Source organism: Myotis daubentonii, chromosome 3, assembly GCF_963259705.1.
Source record: "Myotis daubentonii chromosome 3, mMyoDau2.1, whole genome shotgun sequence".
In the NCBI taxonomy this organism is placed as follows: Eukaryota; Metazoa; Chordata; class Mammalia; order Chiroptera; family Vespertilionidae; genus Myotis; species Myotis daubentonii.
Window position 1 is genome coordinate 56,722,730 of NC_081842.1, and position 13,523 is coordinate 56,736,252.

Here is a 13,523-nt window from a genome sequence, read left to right on the forward strand (position 1 = left end):
TATTATTATTTGTATTTTAGTATTGTTTTATATCTAGGTTTATATATTTCAATTAAGAATATTTTAATAAACCAAACATAACTGAGGGAAAGTATATATTTTTCTCAATTAACATCAATGGGATTTCAGGATATTTGAACCTGGCACCAGCAGTAATGGTATATCCCAACTGCCTAATTATACAAAAAGTACTGAGAGAAAAAAGAAATATTTGAAGTGTGACCTTTCAAGTTAACCAGCCAATATCTTCTCTACAACTACTCCCTTTCAGATATGAAGCTAGAAAAAATAGGGGTATGGAAAGCCTTTGTGAAGCAGTGTTTGTGAGAGTGGGGGTGGGACAGAAAGAGAGAGAGAAGAAGGAAGAGGAGGAGGAGGGACAGGGGGAGAAAGGGAGAGAGAGAAGGTAGACAGAAAAACAGCCTAAAGTCCCAGACCTTGGATGACAAAGTGCTCTGACCTTAAGAAAGGCCTCCTTTTGTTCCAGATGTTTACTGATGAGTGGAATGACGTGGTCGATCTCTGCTGCTGGCCCCAGTTTATCTCGTCCACCACACCAGTCCTCATCTCTCCGGTATTCCTGCTCTAAGCTCTCCAGGACACTACAGACCTAATGAATCATGGCGGGGAAAAAGACTCAGTAAATTAATCAGTTGGGAAGTGTTTTGCGAGGACCTTTAACAGAGAGAATGCTGCACAGATGCACACTTTTTTAAATTTTAAGTTCAGTTTGTAGACTGAGGGCATGCAGTGTCCCTGGGGATCTGAGGGAAGTCCAGGAGGCTGGGAGACCCAGCGTCTGGACCTTGGGAGACAGTCCAAGACTGAGATGTGGATTTTGGAATCATCTTCTGATAATCAATGGCTAAGACAGATTAGTACTTTTTGAGGATTAAAAAAAATATATATTATATTACTATAACTTTACGATAACTCTGTGACTTAGGTAGTACAGGAAAATGAGGTTTGGTGGAGATACTCAGGGTGCCCAACCATCTGAAATTGCCTTGCAGGAAGTAGTTTCAAGCAGAGGTAAAGAAGGAAGTTGCCTGTATATTGTGTCGTATGGGCCATAAATGAATGCTATCTTTCCCCTCCCCATGGAAAAATATCCCAGCAAAAATGTCTCAAGATACTACCATATGGCAATGACATCTCCAGGCCTTCTATTACAAAATGTATATTTCCTTCAGAGGGATACAAATTTGGGTTAATCTCAAAGAAAGTTAAGGAGCTTTCTCAGTTCGGAAAGTGCCGAGAGGCCATGCTATTAAGTAGCTTATAAATGAACAAAAGAACCAAAGCTTCGAATGGAGCTTGGAGGGAAAGTTAGGAGACCAGGCAGCCGAGTGTCAGGGCCTAGGGAAGGATGTGGGAAATAGAGCTCATGCTCCTGTGCTTCCCTTCCACAGGCTTGGATCGCTTGCTTGGCTTTGGCAGCAGGCGCGAACAGCTATTATCGGCCTCCTCGGACTGAGAAAGTCATCCTTTCTGATGAAGAGTATGGCGCTGGATGGGACATGTACTGAGTTATGAACTGAGCTGAAAGATGTCCCAGGGCCGAAACCGGTTTGGCTCAGTGGATAGAGTGTCGGCCTGCGGACTGAAAGGTCCCAGGTTCGATTCCGGTCAAGGGCATGTACCTGTGTTGCGGGCACATCCCCAGTAGGGGGTGTGCAGGAGGCAGCTGATCGGTGTTTCTCTCTCATCGATGTTTCTGACTCTCTATCTCTCTCCCTTCCTCTCTGTAAAAAATCAATAAAATATATTTAAAAAAAAAAAAAAAGATGTCCCAGGCAGGACACCCTCATGGCCAACAGGCTTCCCAGGCCTGAGAGACGTGTCGCTGAACTCGAGCTGGCTCCCCCAGCACCACCCATCTCTGCCTTGGCAAGGCAGGAACACATTCAGGATGCTCACACCTTGAAAGAAAACATTATAGGTTCAAAAACTCTAAGAAAAAAGAGTACTTAACACCTGTCCTGTGATAGTATTGGACTTAAAACCAATCAGTTTGAAAGCTGAAAAGATTATAAAGCATAAAGCCTTTAGTTTAATAGGCAGAGAAACAGATTTCTTGAGAGATAAAGTGACCTTTAGCAATATTAGTTCAGGGTCAAATTTCCTGATTTTTAATCTAGTGCTCTGACCTCTTTAGTACCTTGATACGTCTCAAATTAAAATTTGTGTATGGCCGAAACCGGTTTGGCTCAGTGGATAGAGCGTTGGCCTGCGGACTGAGGGGTCCCAGGTTCGATTCCGGTCAAGGGCATGTACCCGGGTTGTGGGCACGTCCCCAGTGGGGGATGTGCAGGAGGCAGCTGATCGATGTTTCTCTCTCATCGATGTTTCTGACTCTCTATCTCTCTCCCTTCCTCTCTGTGGAAAATCAATAAAATAAAAAAAAAAAAAAAAAAAGAAACACTTTAAAAAAAAAATTTGTGTATGATAGTAGAGAAGGATTAGCCTCATTTTATATGAATATTCAGTTGTCCAGAATCATCTGTTTAAGACCAAAGGACTTGTATGCATGCATATGAGCAAAACCAATCGACACAGACAGTGGGGCGGGGCGGGGGGGCGGTAAGGGCTTGTGCTTGGGTGGGGGTGGCAGGGGAGAGGTCAATGGGGAGGAAAAGGAGACTCATGTAATACTTTAAACAATAAAGAATTTAAAAAAGACTTTACTTATTAAATTAATTTTTTGTCCAAAATTAACTGATTATATAGTTGTGGGTCTACTCCTGGAACCTCTATTCTGTTCCATGGAGTCTATCCTTACACCCAGCACCATTCTGCTTGATCAATGCAGCTTTAGGGCAAGTCTCACAATCAGCTGGTGTAACTCCTTCAACTTTGCTCTTCCTTTTCAAAGTTGTTATGGCTACTCTAGGTTCTTTGCATTTCCATGTAAATCTTAGAATCAGCACACCAATTTTTACCAAAATGCTTGCTGGGATCTGATTGGGACTATGTTGAATTTATAGATCAACTGGGGAAGCTCTTTATTGTCTTTGCTGCTCCCACTTCCGAAGGCATCATCTCTCTGAAGCAACAGAAGGCAGGACTGAGACCGACACACTGGCTGCAGGGCCCTCTCACAGACAGGCTGCCTTTGCTCCTCGACACTTCCCCATGGTCACCCAGAAGAGAACATTTCTCTGATCTATTTCTCCTAGGGAGCACTTGGAATGAGGGAAAGTATTTTACATGGAATAAAATTACTTCTGTTTGAAACCTCTATTTCATAGAAAGAATTCCCTAACAGCACCCAAATCATTTAAAAATCCTCTTAGCTCTTGTGCATATTGCTGAACAGATGCAATGGTAATGGGTCTGCATCTTTATGACCCTGCCTTTTCTCCCACAGCGACACCATCCTGCCAGTAGGCTCATAGTTCTCAATGACAGGGAGCCTTGTTTCCCCCATTAGGCTGGGAGCCCTGTGAGCAACAGAACTTTATGTTTTCAAGCAGTGCATAGTGCCTGATTGTGGTAGATGAGATTACGTTCAGCAAATTGTCCTTTCCCAACTTCCATGGGAGGTACATACTTCTCTGCGTTACTGATGCTGGCTTGGCCACATGACTTATGTTGGCCAAAAGGATGCTAGAGCATGTGACATAAGCAGAGACTCGAAGGGCACTTTTACAGAAGATTTTGGGCTCTTGCACTTCTGCCTTTTGCCCTAAATGTGTCCCAAGTAGCTGCTGGTCAAGGAGGATAAGAGACATGGGAACAGATCTAGTCCCAGTCTGCAGCTTGGAGCCAGCTCCACCAAGCTCAGCCAAGACCAGCTGAGCTCCAGATACTTATGCAAAAGAAATGAATGCTTATTGTTTTATATCACTGAATTTTGGGGTGATTTGTTACACAGCATTATTGTGGCAATAGCTGACTAATATTCCACTCCAATCTAGCATTTCTATTTCAACAGCTAGATCCAAGGAGTCTGAGAAATTTATAGAAGCAAATCACATGGTCCACTTCTCTAATGAAAAGCATTATAAGGAAGCCACAAATCATTTTCCTCTTCTCAAAGGTTAGTACTGAGAGGACTGGCTTCTTGCTGTGGTAGGTACTGCAGATTGGCAGTGTGAGGCAGAAAACAATCCTCTGTCACTCTCAGCCTCACACATCCCCCAGCCCTTTCCCTCACCTGCTCAGAGGTTTTGTAAAAGGCCACAGAGGCATTGACCAGTTTCAGTCGGTCTTCCATCTTCAGCATGAGCTGCTGCCAGTGGAGGGCCACCTTCTCCGCACATTCCCGGATGGCGTCTGCATCGTAGTGGCCGGCCTGCAGCAGCGCCTCAGCTTTCTGCTGCACCTGCAGGGCGCTCTGGTGCGTCTTCTGCAAGGAAGTGGCATGAAAGAGGGACTGGGCACAAGGGGAGGAGAGAAAGGTCCGTGGGAACGACCCAGGCGTGGTATGGGAGGGGTGGAGTGAGGCGTGAGTGGAAAGATGCAGAGAAGTTAAAGAGCTTTAAATGACTGATTCAAACATTTTGTCTCGATGACAATTACATCATTGTTCAAAGCATATTTTTTAAAAAAGAAAATCATACATTTTCATTAACTAACTGCTCAGGTCCCTAACTCCTGTCCCCGCTCCTTTCTCTTCTACTTGCATCACTCTGGGTCTTAAAGACATTTCAGTGTCTGAAGCAGAGAAACAACAGTTGTGTATAAATCTGCTCTCTGATGGGCTCATACGTTAAAGTTCCTTTTCAAATCTAATCACATAATTGTTCATCATAATGCATCCCATTTTACAGATCAAATAAACACAGCTCAAAAAATTCCCCATGTAACAGAAATCTGAGCCAACATGCAAATGTCTTAAACAGTAACATCAGCTGAAAAGGATTGCAGTAGAAGGAATAAATTTGGCAGATTAATAAAACAGAAGAGTAGCATCTCACACCATCCCCTAGCAACCTCACCAAGGGAACTGAGCAGTACAGTAGACAATTCAGCTCCACACATAATCCTCACATTACTGCATTATGTGCGTTTGCCTTTAGGATAATATATATAGTAGAAGAACATAAACGTTCTTATTCAGGCTCAATGTGGTTTGCATTCTCTGAGTTTACATGTAACTGTAGGAGGTGGGGAGACCAGGCTGGAGGACTGGGTGGCCTCAATTGCTGGGATGATTTCAACCCAATGGCGCAGTAGGAATTCGGCTTTTGCAATTTTAGGAAAGTGTGGCTCAGCTGGCAGTGAAAATGATCAGCTAGAAGCCCGGTAACTGACTCTGGAATTAGTTCTGCCCTTCTTCTTGGGCAGCAGTGCGAGGACAGCCCCTAAGAGCACATCCTTTCTGCACTCCCTGTGTGTGAGGACAACCTCCCTCCTTTTCACCTCCACTCCCCCTTCACCTCATCCCACACAGCAACCCACACAGCGCTATTCATTTTTCTAGTCTATCAACCACCTCCTGGCTTCCCTTCCCTGTCTCTGAAATCTGTACCTAGTGTTAGCTCTGTCAGCACCACCTCCTCTAGCAGCCTAGACGCCCTTATTCCCTTGCTTGGCCACCGAGCCAGCCTTCGAGCCTGATGACCACATCAGCACTTGTGTTCCTAATTGCTGAATGCAGCTGGAAAAAGTAAACTAATGGGCTGAAACGACCCGCCATAAATCCCTGGTTTCTTTCTCTGTTTTACTTATTGGCAGCATTTTCTTTTCCTGTCTCCTAAATGTGGAGGTGCCCCAAGGCCCATCCTCTTTTTTTTTTTTTTTACTTCTGCAGAGCTCTTATCTCTTTCCTTGATTTCCATTTCTCCTCTTTGTAAATGACTCCCCAGCCTACATCTCTCACCTCAACACCTGACCCCTTATCTTGTCTTTGGATCTGAGGGGAAGCTGCCTGCCACAGCTCTCACCCAGGTCAGCAGCACCGATTCAGTGGCTCTATCTGTCGGCTCATGTTAGTTAGTCGCCTACAAAGATGCATTCTCAGTGAAGGAGTGAAAGATCTTCCTAGAGAGAGGAGGACCCCTCACCAATAAATGGGAATGTTTTTACTGTCCTGTCAGAGCCTCCACCTTCCTCCCAGACATCTCCTCGAGTTCCACATCTAAACTAAACCGGTTTGGCTTGGTGGATAGAGCATTGGCCTGTGGACTGAAGGGTCCCAGGTTCAATTCCGGTCAAGGGCATGTACCGTGGTTGCGGGCGCATCCCCAGTGGGGGATGTGCGGGAGGCAGCTGATCGATGTTTCTCTCTCATCGATGTTTCTAACTCTCTATCTCTCTCCCTTCCTCTCTGTAAAAAGTCAATAAAATGTATTTAAAAAAAAATAAATAAACTAAACTCCTTCTTCCTCTAAAACAGTCCTCCCAGGACACTTTCCAATTCTGCGGACGGTGCCCTCCTCTCTGCCACCCAACATCACAATCTCATCACCACCTTGTCTGCTGTTCCTCACCCCGAATCCCAGTCCAGCTCTCACCACCTCCTAACTTGACTGCTGTGCTGGTCACCCACCTAGTCGTCTTGCCTTCCATGTCTACTCCATTTAACCCATCCCTTACATCGCTGACAGATTCGTGTTTTGTAGTAGGAAGTGCTTGGATTAAGTGATTTCTGATGTCCTTTTCAGCTCTAAAACTCAAATTTTATAGTATAAACCTCTCTCCTTCTTTCAATTCAAAAGTCTTCAGTAGTTCCCTCATTGCTAGGAAATTAAGCCCAAACTTTAGTCCATGTCATTTATTTTTAATTGAATTCAGAGAGGAAGGGAGAGGGAGAGAGAGATAGAAACATCAATGATGAGAGAGAATCATTGATTGGCTGCCTCCTGTACACCCCCTACTGGGGATCGAGCCTGCAACCCATGTGCCCTTGACTGGAATTGAACCCGGGACCCTTCAGTCCACAGGCTGACACTTTATCCACTGAGCCAAACCAGCTAGGGCAGTGGTCAGCAAACTGCGGCTCGGTAAAGCGAGGCTCGCGAGCCACATGTGGCTCTTTGGCCCCTTGAATGTGGCTCTTCCACAAAATACTGACTTCTGCGCATGGGCCATGAAGTTTCAATCTTACTGTATGTGTGCGCCCACACATGGTATTTTGTGGAAGAGCCACATTCTAGGGGCCAAAGAGCCGCATGTGGCTCGCGAGCTGCGGTTTGCTGGCCAGGATCTAGGGCGACCATGTCATTTAAAGCTTCAAAATGTGGTCCTAACAACTTCCATGCCATTATCACCTCCTATTTACTTACAAACACGCTTTGAAAACACACCATACTCTTTTTTTTTTTTGTTTTTGTTGCCTTCAGTTTTCCTCCCCATCTATGTTCCAGTCGCCCTTTGACACTCCTCGGACCTCCTTCAAAGTGGCCTTTCCAGACAGCTTGAGCCTCACCAAAACTACCCTCTTCTGAACTATATCACTTGTCCAACCCTGGGCTGATTCTCCTTACTTATTCTGTGGAACTCTCAGGCAAGGACTACTTAAAAACTCACTTGAATAGCTGTCATTTAACCAGGCGTGTACTCTGCTAGGCACTGTGCTTATGCATGTGCTTTCCTAGTTCTCATGACACCACCCAGGTAAATATTACCATTCCCTTTTCACAGAGTAAGAAACTAAGGCTCAGGCTGGTTAAATGACTTGCCCAAAAATGTACAACCAAGGAAGTAATAAAACCAGAAATAAGTTCAGGTCTGATCTATTCCCAAACCTATGTCCTTTCCACTATATCACATCAGGTCTTGAGCAATCGGAATGGAATCTATAGCTACAGTGTCTCATTTAGAGGAAGGGCCCACCAAGTGACCATTTAGCAATTATGATAATTATCTGGCCTCCCCTCAGTATATGAAACCAGAATATAATTGTCATCATGAACCTGTTATTATGTCTTTTTCTCTGACAGAGGAGGAATAACTTTAATTTTCCTGTAATTTATGCTATGTAATAAATCCTCATGTTTCTCCTAAAGTTCATTATCATCTAATAGTCCTGGGAACCCTTTCCTCCTGTAATTTCCAAAATGATAAACTCTTATGTACATGACATATGACAACCCTTTGCATTGCTAGGTCTGAGTAATTATTTTGCTTTTATTTCTTCTTATCTAATCCTATTGGTTGCTATATCTTTAAGACATGGATTATCAAAGATGTTAATATTTAGTAGCAGAACACAGAAGAAAATGGAGCCATATCAACTGAATTTATTAACCAGTTACAACTACTGGATCACTATGACTTAACTCAGTCTACCATAATGCTTAAGCTTGACATGTGTAAGAGGATTTCAAATAAAAATGGAATTTAAAATCAAGTTTCTCTCTATGGTGTTCCCAGTCCTTAAAGGCACATCAGCCACACATCTTGGACACTACCACACAATAATCCAGGTTTGCTGATAAAACTATGCTTCTGTATGCACTGTCTACTACTCTCCGTTCTGAATGGCTCTGGGGAGTGTTCCTAAAACCAAGGCCACTTCAGGTAAAAATTCTGACCTCCTTTTGTGGGACCAAAACCTTCAAACTGATGAGGCCACCCAGGCGAGGGTGAGCAAATTCTGGTTTGCCCAGGATAGTTCTGTATATGCCTGTTTTCTGGCTTAGTTATAAATATTTCCCTCCTTCCCTCTTAAAAATGTCTCTATTTTAGCAATAAATTACATGGTCACCCTACCTACAGCTATTTTATTTTCCTTTCTGGAATCCGGGGTTCCTTCTGAGGGCCCAAGAAGTCAAATTATGCTCCCTATCAGCAATCATTATAAAGGCTTCTAGTAATATCAACAGAATGGGTTAAGCCAAACCAGACTAGTTAGATCTGCTTTCAAAGTGCTTAAATCATCCATGGCATATTCCCCCCATGCAGAACCCGCTGTACTAGTAAATGGACATGTTTAGAGAGAAGCACAAGGCTACCTGAAGGAGGAGTGTACATTGAAATTCTGGTTCTGTTCTCATCATTATTCTAGCCATGCTACAGACTCTGCCTATCCTGCATTCCCAAGATCTTCCAGAAATCCTATCTGCTCTGCCATGTCCTCCTGAAACCATAGGCAAACTCTACAAGGGCCTCTAGCTCAACATCAATTCCAAGAACAAATGATCAAGTTGCACCCAAGCAATTAAGAGACATCAATGCTCAGTGAGCCTTCATTCTGTAAGGATGCAATGGCATCTACCACAAATTAACACATGATGCATATGCAAGTCATGTCAGAGTTAGTCATTTAGATAGAGTTGCAAATGCATTTACCAACTATTTTCCACTAGCTCACTGAGATGCTCAAGTGTGTCATGACATTTGGTTTTACTTTCCCAACGTCTGATTAAGGGACTTAAAATTGAATTACCTTCCAGGCACGTAAACCTTCACATGCAATATAAACAAGGAGGAGGTATGGCCAAGAGCCGTTTGCTCCTGCCCAGCATCCCTCCCAGCCTGATGGCATTCCTTCGTTCTCCACACTGCTCCTCTCCCCGGGCCTTGCCCACTGGGTGCCTGATTCTTGACTGTAGCCCCAGTCCTGACTTTTTCTTTACGGTAAATAGTTCCCAGCCTCTCACGTATGGGCATGCCAGTAAAATGACACAGAGACAGCTAGCGATAATAAAACTTCTCTCTTCTGGTTAGTTCTTCCCTAGAAAATTATTTGTGCCCATACGGTGTGGGTAATATACAGTATATTTTACAATCTTAAATCCCAAACAGTATCCTACTTCTAGCAGCTGTTCCTGAGAATATATCAGAAATCTTATAGAAACATGCCATTCACGTTCATGCTATTTTTACACGTATAAAATGGTTTTTAGAAAATTAAATGGTTGAAATCAATCAACCACTAGTTTAAAAATGAGTGGCAATCAACTGGATTACTGTATTAACCATATACTTATTGGCATGAACAGTTAAAATTGTATCACTATAGTAGAAAATTCTTAATAACAATAATTTTTTATAGAAGATAACACTTTGCATTTGTAACACACTCAGAAGTGGGTCAAAATTTATGCTGAACCATAAGTAATGAATGTCTTTGACGTTTTCCTTCTTTATCTCTTTTCCCATTGGTATTGAGCTTATTTTATTTTAATATCATTCCCATGTCTCATTTCCTACCATTTTCCCTGACACCATGCTAAAGCAATCAGCTCAAGTCTCTTTGGGAAGGATAATGTTCTAGCAGAAAAGATCATTAAAGGTATTATTTAAAGCAAGATCAGACTTATATTAGATGATCATAAGTGGAGTTTTATTTTAAAGCAGCATCACTGAACAACTACTCTCAGTGGAGCAAACCATCCAGCGCTGTCTGCTCCTGTGATCGCTGTTCTTGTAAAAAGGCCGAATCTGACAACGGAATCAACCTTACATGTAAACTAAGCGTTTAACACGGAATCCTAATTTACTAATGACTCTTACTTGTTCATCCTCAATTCTGTGTGACCTTTACATTTCTCACATGGTGCATAGTCCACAAGGCACAAAAAACTCAACGCACCAGGGGGCTTGAAGGTTAAAGGTACCAATTAGAAAGAAAGCAAATCCATGTTTGTAGTGTGAATACTTGAGTTCTAAAACCAGGCCTCCTGGGTGGGTGGGGGGCAGGGGGGTGTAAACCCTGCATTGGCTTCTCCATCAATTCCTGGAGAGTAGGGAGGCTCCCTGGACCATTTACTAGGAAGAGGGAGGGCTTCGTTACATAAAGGGACACCCACACATGAGAAATCGTCCCACTTGAACCACAGAACAGAAGGGAGGGGAGGGTGGTGCAGCCAGATGTGGGTGTTACCTCGATGGCCAGTTGGAACTGCTCGTGCTCCCGCTGCAGCTGCTCCGCTTCAGACAAGGAGCTGGCGTTGACCAGGCTGGCGTTCAGCATCGACTCCCCATTGCGGATCCATCCCAGGACCTAGGGAGTCGGACAGGAGCACAGGTGAACGGCCTTCGCAACTTCCCCAGAGCTGTGGCCTCTGATGGTCACTTCAGTCAGAGAGCTCACTATCTGCCACCCACAGGATGGGTCTGGATAATTAAGTTGGTCATCTTCCTAATCTTATCTCAAGGACCAACCTCATTCCCAGCTTCATATATTCTTTCCTACCTTTATCATGCCTCTGTCCCAATTTTCTCACCCACTTAATTTAAACATTACTTTATCTGACTGCATTGTATGTCCATTTCTGAAGTTCCTCCTGGAACACAGAATGGTATAAATAAACTCCCTCTGTTGGTACCCTTTTCTTTTCTTAAAGGCCCATTTTAAATGGTAATAACGTCTTGAAATCTACCAACCTAGTCACTCCCATTAGAAAGGACCTCTTGGTCACCTAGCACAGCCGTACCATTTGGCACGTACCACCTTTGTGGCACTCACCTCAGGCTGCCTTTGGTCAATTATTCCGACCTATGTTTCAATTCTCCCCTTAGAAGGTCAACTTCCAGAAGAGCAGAGCATTCTATTAGTCACATTTTCATCTCGTATAGTACCCAGCACAGTATCCAACATATGACGGATATGCAGTAAAGTTTTTGAAAGAGTGAGGGATTATCTATGGTGAACACCCAGGTCACACCTAAGGACTGGGTCCAAACTCCCATGTCCTGCAAAATAGCCAAGGTAGACAGGCTTGAGCTTTGGCAGGTAAGCAACCCAAAGGAGGGAGGAGGAAGGAGGATAAAGAAAACAAGCAAAGTAGTGTAAAATAATCCAAACATTAGAAAAAGGGAGAGTAAGTTATAATTGATTTAGAGGCTAGGACTCAGCTGAGTAAAACTTCTAGGTGACCTTAATTAGTCCTCAGCGAGGGAATATTAGCGTAGAAGGAGAAACAGCTGACACCGTCTAGAGCAGTAGTTCTCAACCTTGGCTGCACATTAGAATCACCTGGGAATCTTTTTAAAATCCTGATTTCTGGGCCTCATCCTCTGGAAATTCTGTTTCTTTGTTATGGGGTGGGGCCACAACATTAGTAAAAAAAGAAACAGAATTTCCGGAGGATGAGGCCCAGAAATCAAGATTTTAAAAAGATTCCCAGGTGATTCTAATGTGAAGCCAAGGTTGAGAACCACTGGTCTAGACAGTCCTAGGACCTAGGTGAAATGGGAATGTGCAATTATCCAGCTAATAGTGTTAGCACGAATAATCAACCTGGAAGAATCAGGCCTTGAAAAATCTACCTTGTGTCTGGTCACCAGCAAATTGCCAAATATTTTCTTTATTAGGAAATCTGGGAGTTTTATTGTTGAAAAAATTATTTTGAAATGTCAAACTCAGTAAATACCACATATCTGTCACTTCCACACAAACAGAAGTCACCACAATCTGTTTCAGAATATTACTTTCTCCTCTCAACTTCTTCATGTTAAACAATTAGAAAAATACTCAGCCTGCTCTCCTAGGCCAATGATGGCAAACCTTTTGAGCTTGGCGTGTCAGCATTTTGAAAAACCCTCACTTAACTCTGGTGCCGTGTCACATATAGAAATTTTTTGATATTTGCAACCATAGTAAAACAAAGACTTATATTTTTGATATTTATTTTATATATTTAAATGCCACTTAACAAAGAAAAATCAACCAAAAAAAATGAGTTCACGTGTCACCTCTGACACGTGTGTCATAGGTTCACCATCACTGTCCTAGGCCATAACCCGCATAGACATTTTGCCAATTTCCTCCTTGGGCAGACAATGACTGGTGCCATATCGTGCATGGATAACACGGGGACAGACATCCCGCTGAAGCAGGGCTCTCTGGATTGAGATGTTAATTCATGGCCGGTCTGGCAGATTGTGGATGAGGTACAACTATTGTACAGCAAATAGTTGCAGGGAATAACTGCTCAGAGTGTATGTGTGAAATCTCCGATGCCACTGGTGTACTATGGCTGGCAGGCTCGGGGAACGAATGACTTCCCAAAGCTGCCTATAAGTTTGGGTGGAGGCATTCACGGATTGTGTGCTCCAAATGCTTCATCTTTTTGCAAAATGGAGCTCTCAATGTTCATTTCTGCCATGATTCATTGCGTTTTGCTTGGTTCAAGATTCATCTGAGGGTGTCAGAGAAACATTTTCTCCACATACATCACAAATCAATGCTTGAGGGGCAATTTGATTTCCTCTGGGCCTCCTGAGGAGATATTCCTCTCCAGTATCAGCCAACTGAAACATCAGCTGTAGCTGTGGTTGTGGGATCCCCATTTACCAGCTTTTCCACTTAGAAATATTGTGGGCTCCAGCCTTTACCTCTTTCATTAAATCACCGTCTTTGACATCTTTGCTCACTCTTATTTCCCAAACACTGTTTATAAAGGTATTGCAAGACTTTAAAGTGGGAGACTTCTTTAGGAAGATAAAAAATGCATGGCAGTTTATATCCATCCTCAGGTTCAGTCAGGGTAAGACTGATCCCTATGATTGAGTTAGTCCTAGAAGCAGTACTGAGATAGTAGAGCAAGAGCACAAAATCTGAAGTCAGCACACCTGGCTTTGTTACTAACCCTCTGAGTCTCAGTTTTCTCATTTGTAAGGTTAGG

At 43.3% G+C, this 13,523-nt stretch overlaps 1 protein-coding gene across 19 annotated transcripts in view; it reads right to left on the reverse strand.

Annotated features, from left to right (window-relative positions):
* The window catches only part of KALRN (kalirin RhoGEF kinase), a 646,808-nt gene that overhangs the window by 248,860 nt on the left and 384,425 nt on the right, over positions 1-13,523 (reverse strand). For 14 of the 19 annotated variants that reach the window (XM_059687614.1, XM_059687617.1, XM_059687632.1 and 11 more), the window contains exons 16-18: positions 10,778-10,897; positions 4,160-4,378; positions 461-610 (exon numbers count right to left, since the gene is read on the reverse strand). In XM_059687614.1, the coding sequence (XP_059543597.1) occupies positions 461-610; positions 4,160-4,378; positions 10,778-10,897 (489 nt within the window). The remainder of the gene's footprint in view (positions 1-460; positions 611-4,159; positions 4,379-10,777; positions 10,898-13,523) is intronic. The other 5 variants (XM_059687615.1, XM_059687613.1, XM_059687619.1 and 2 more) reach the window with 1 other exon arrangement.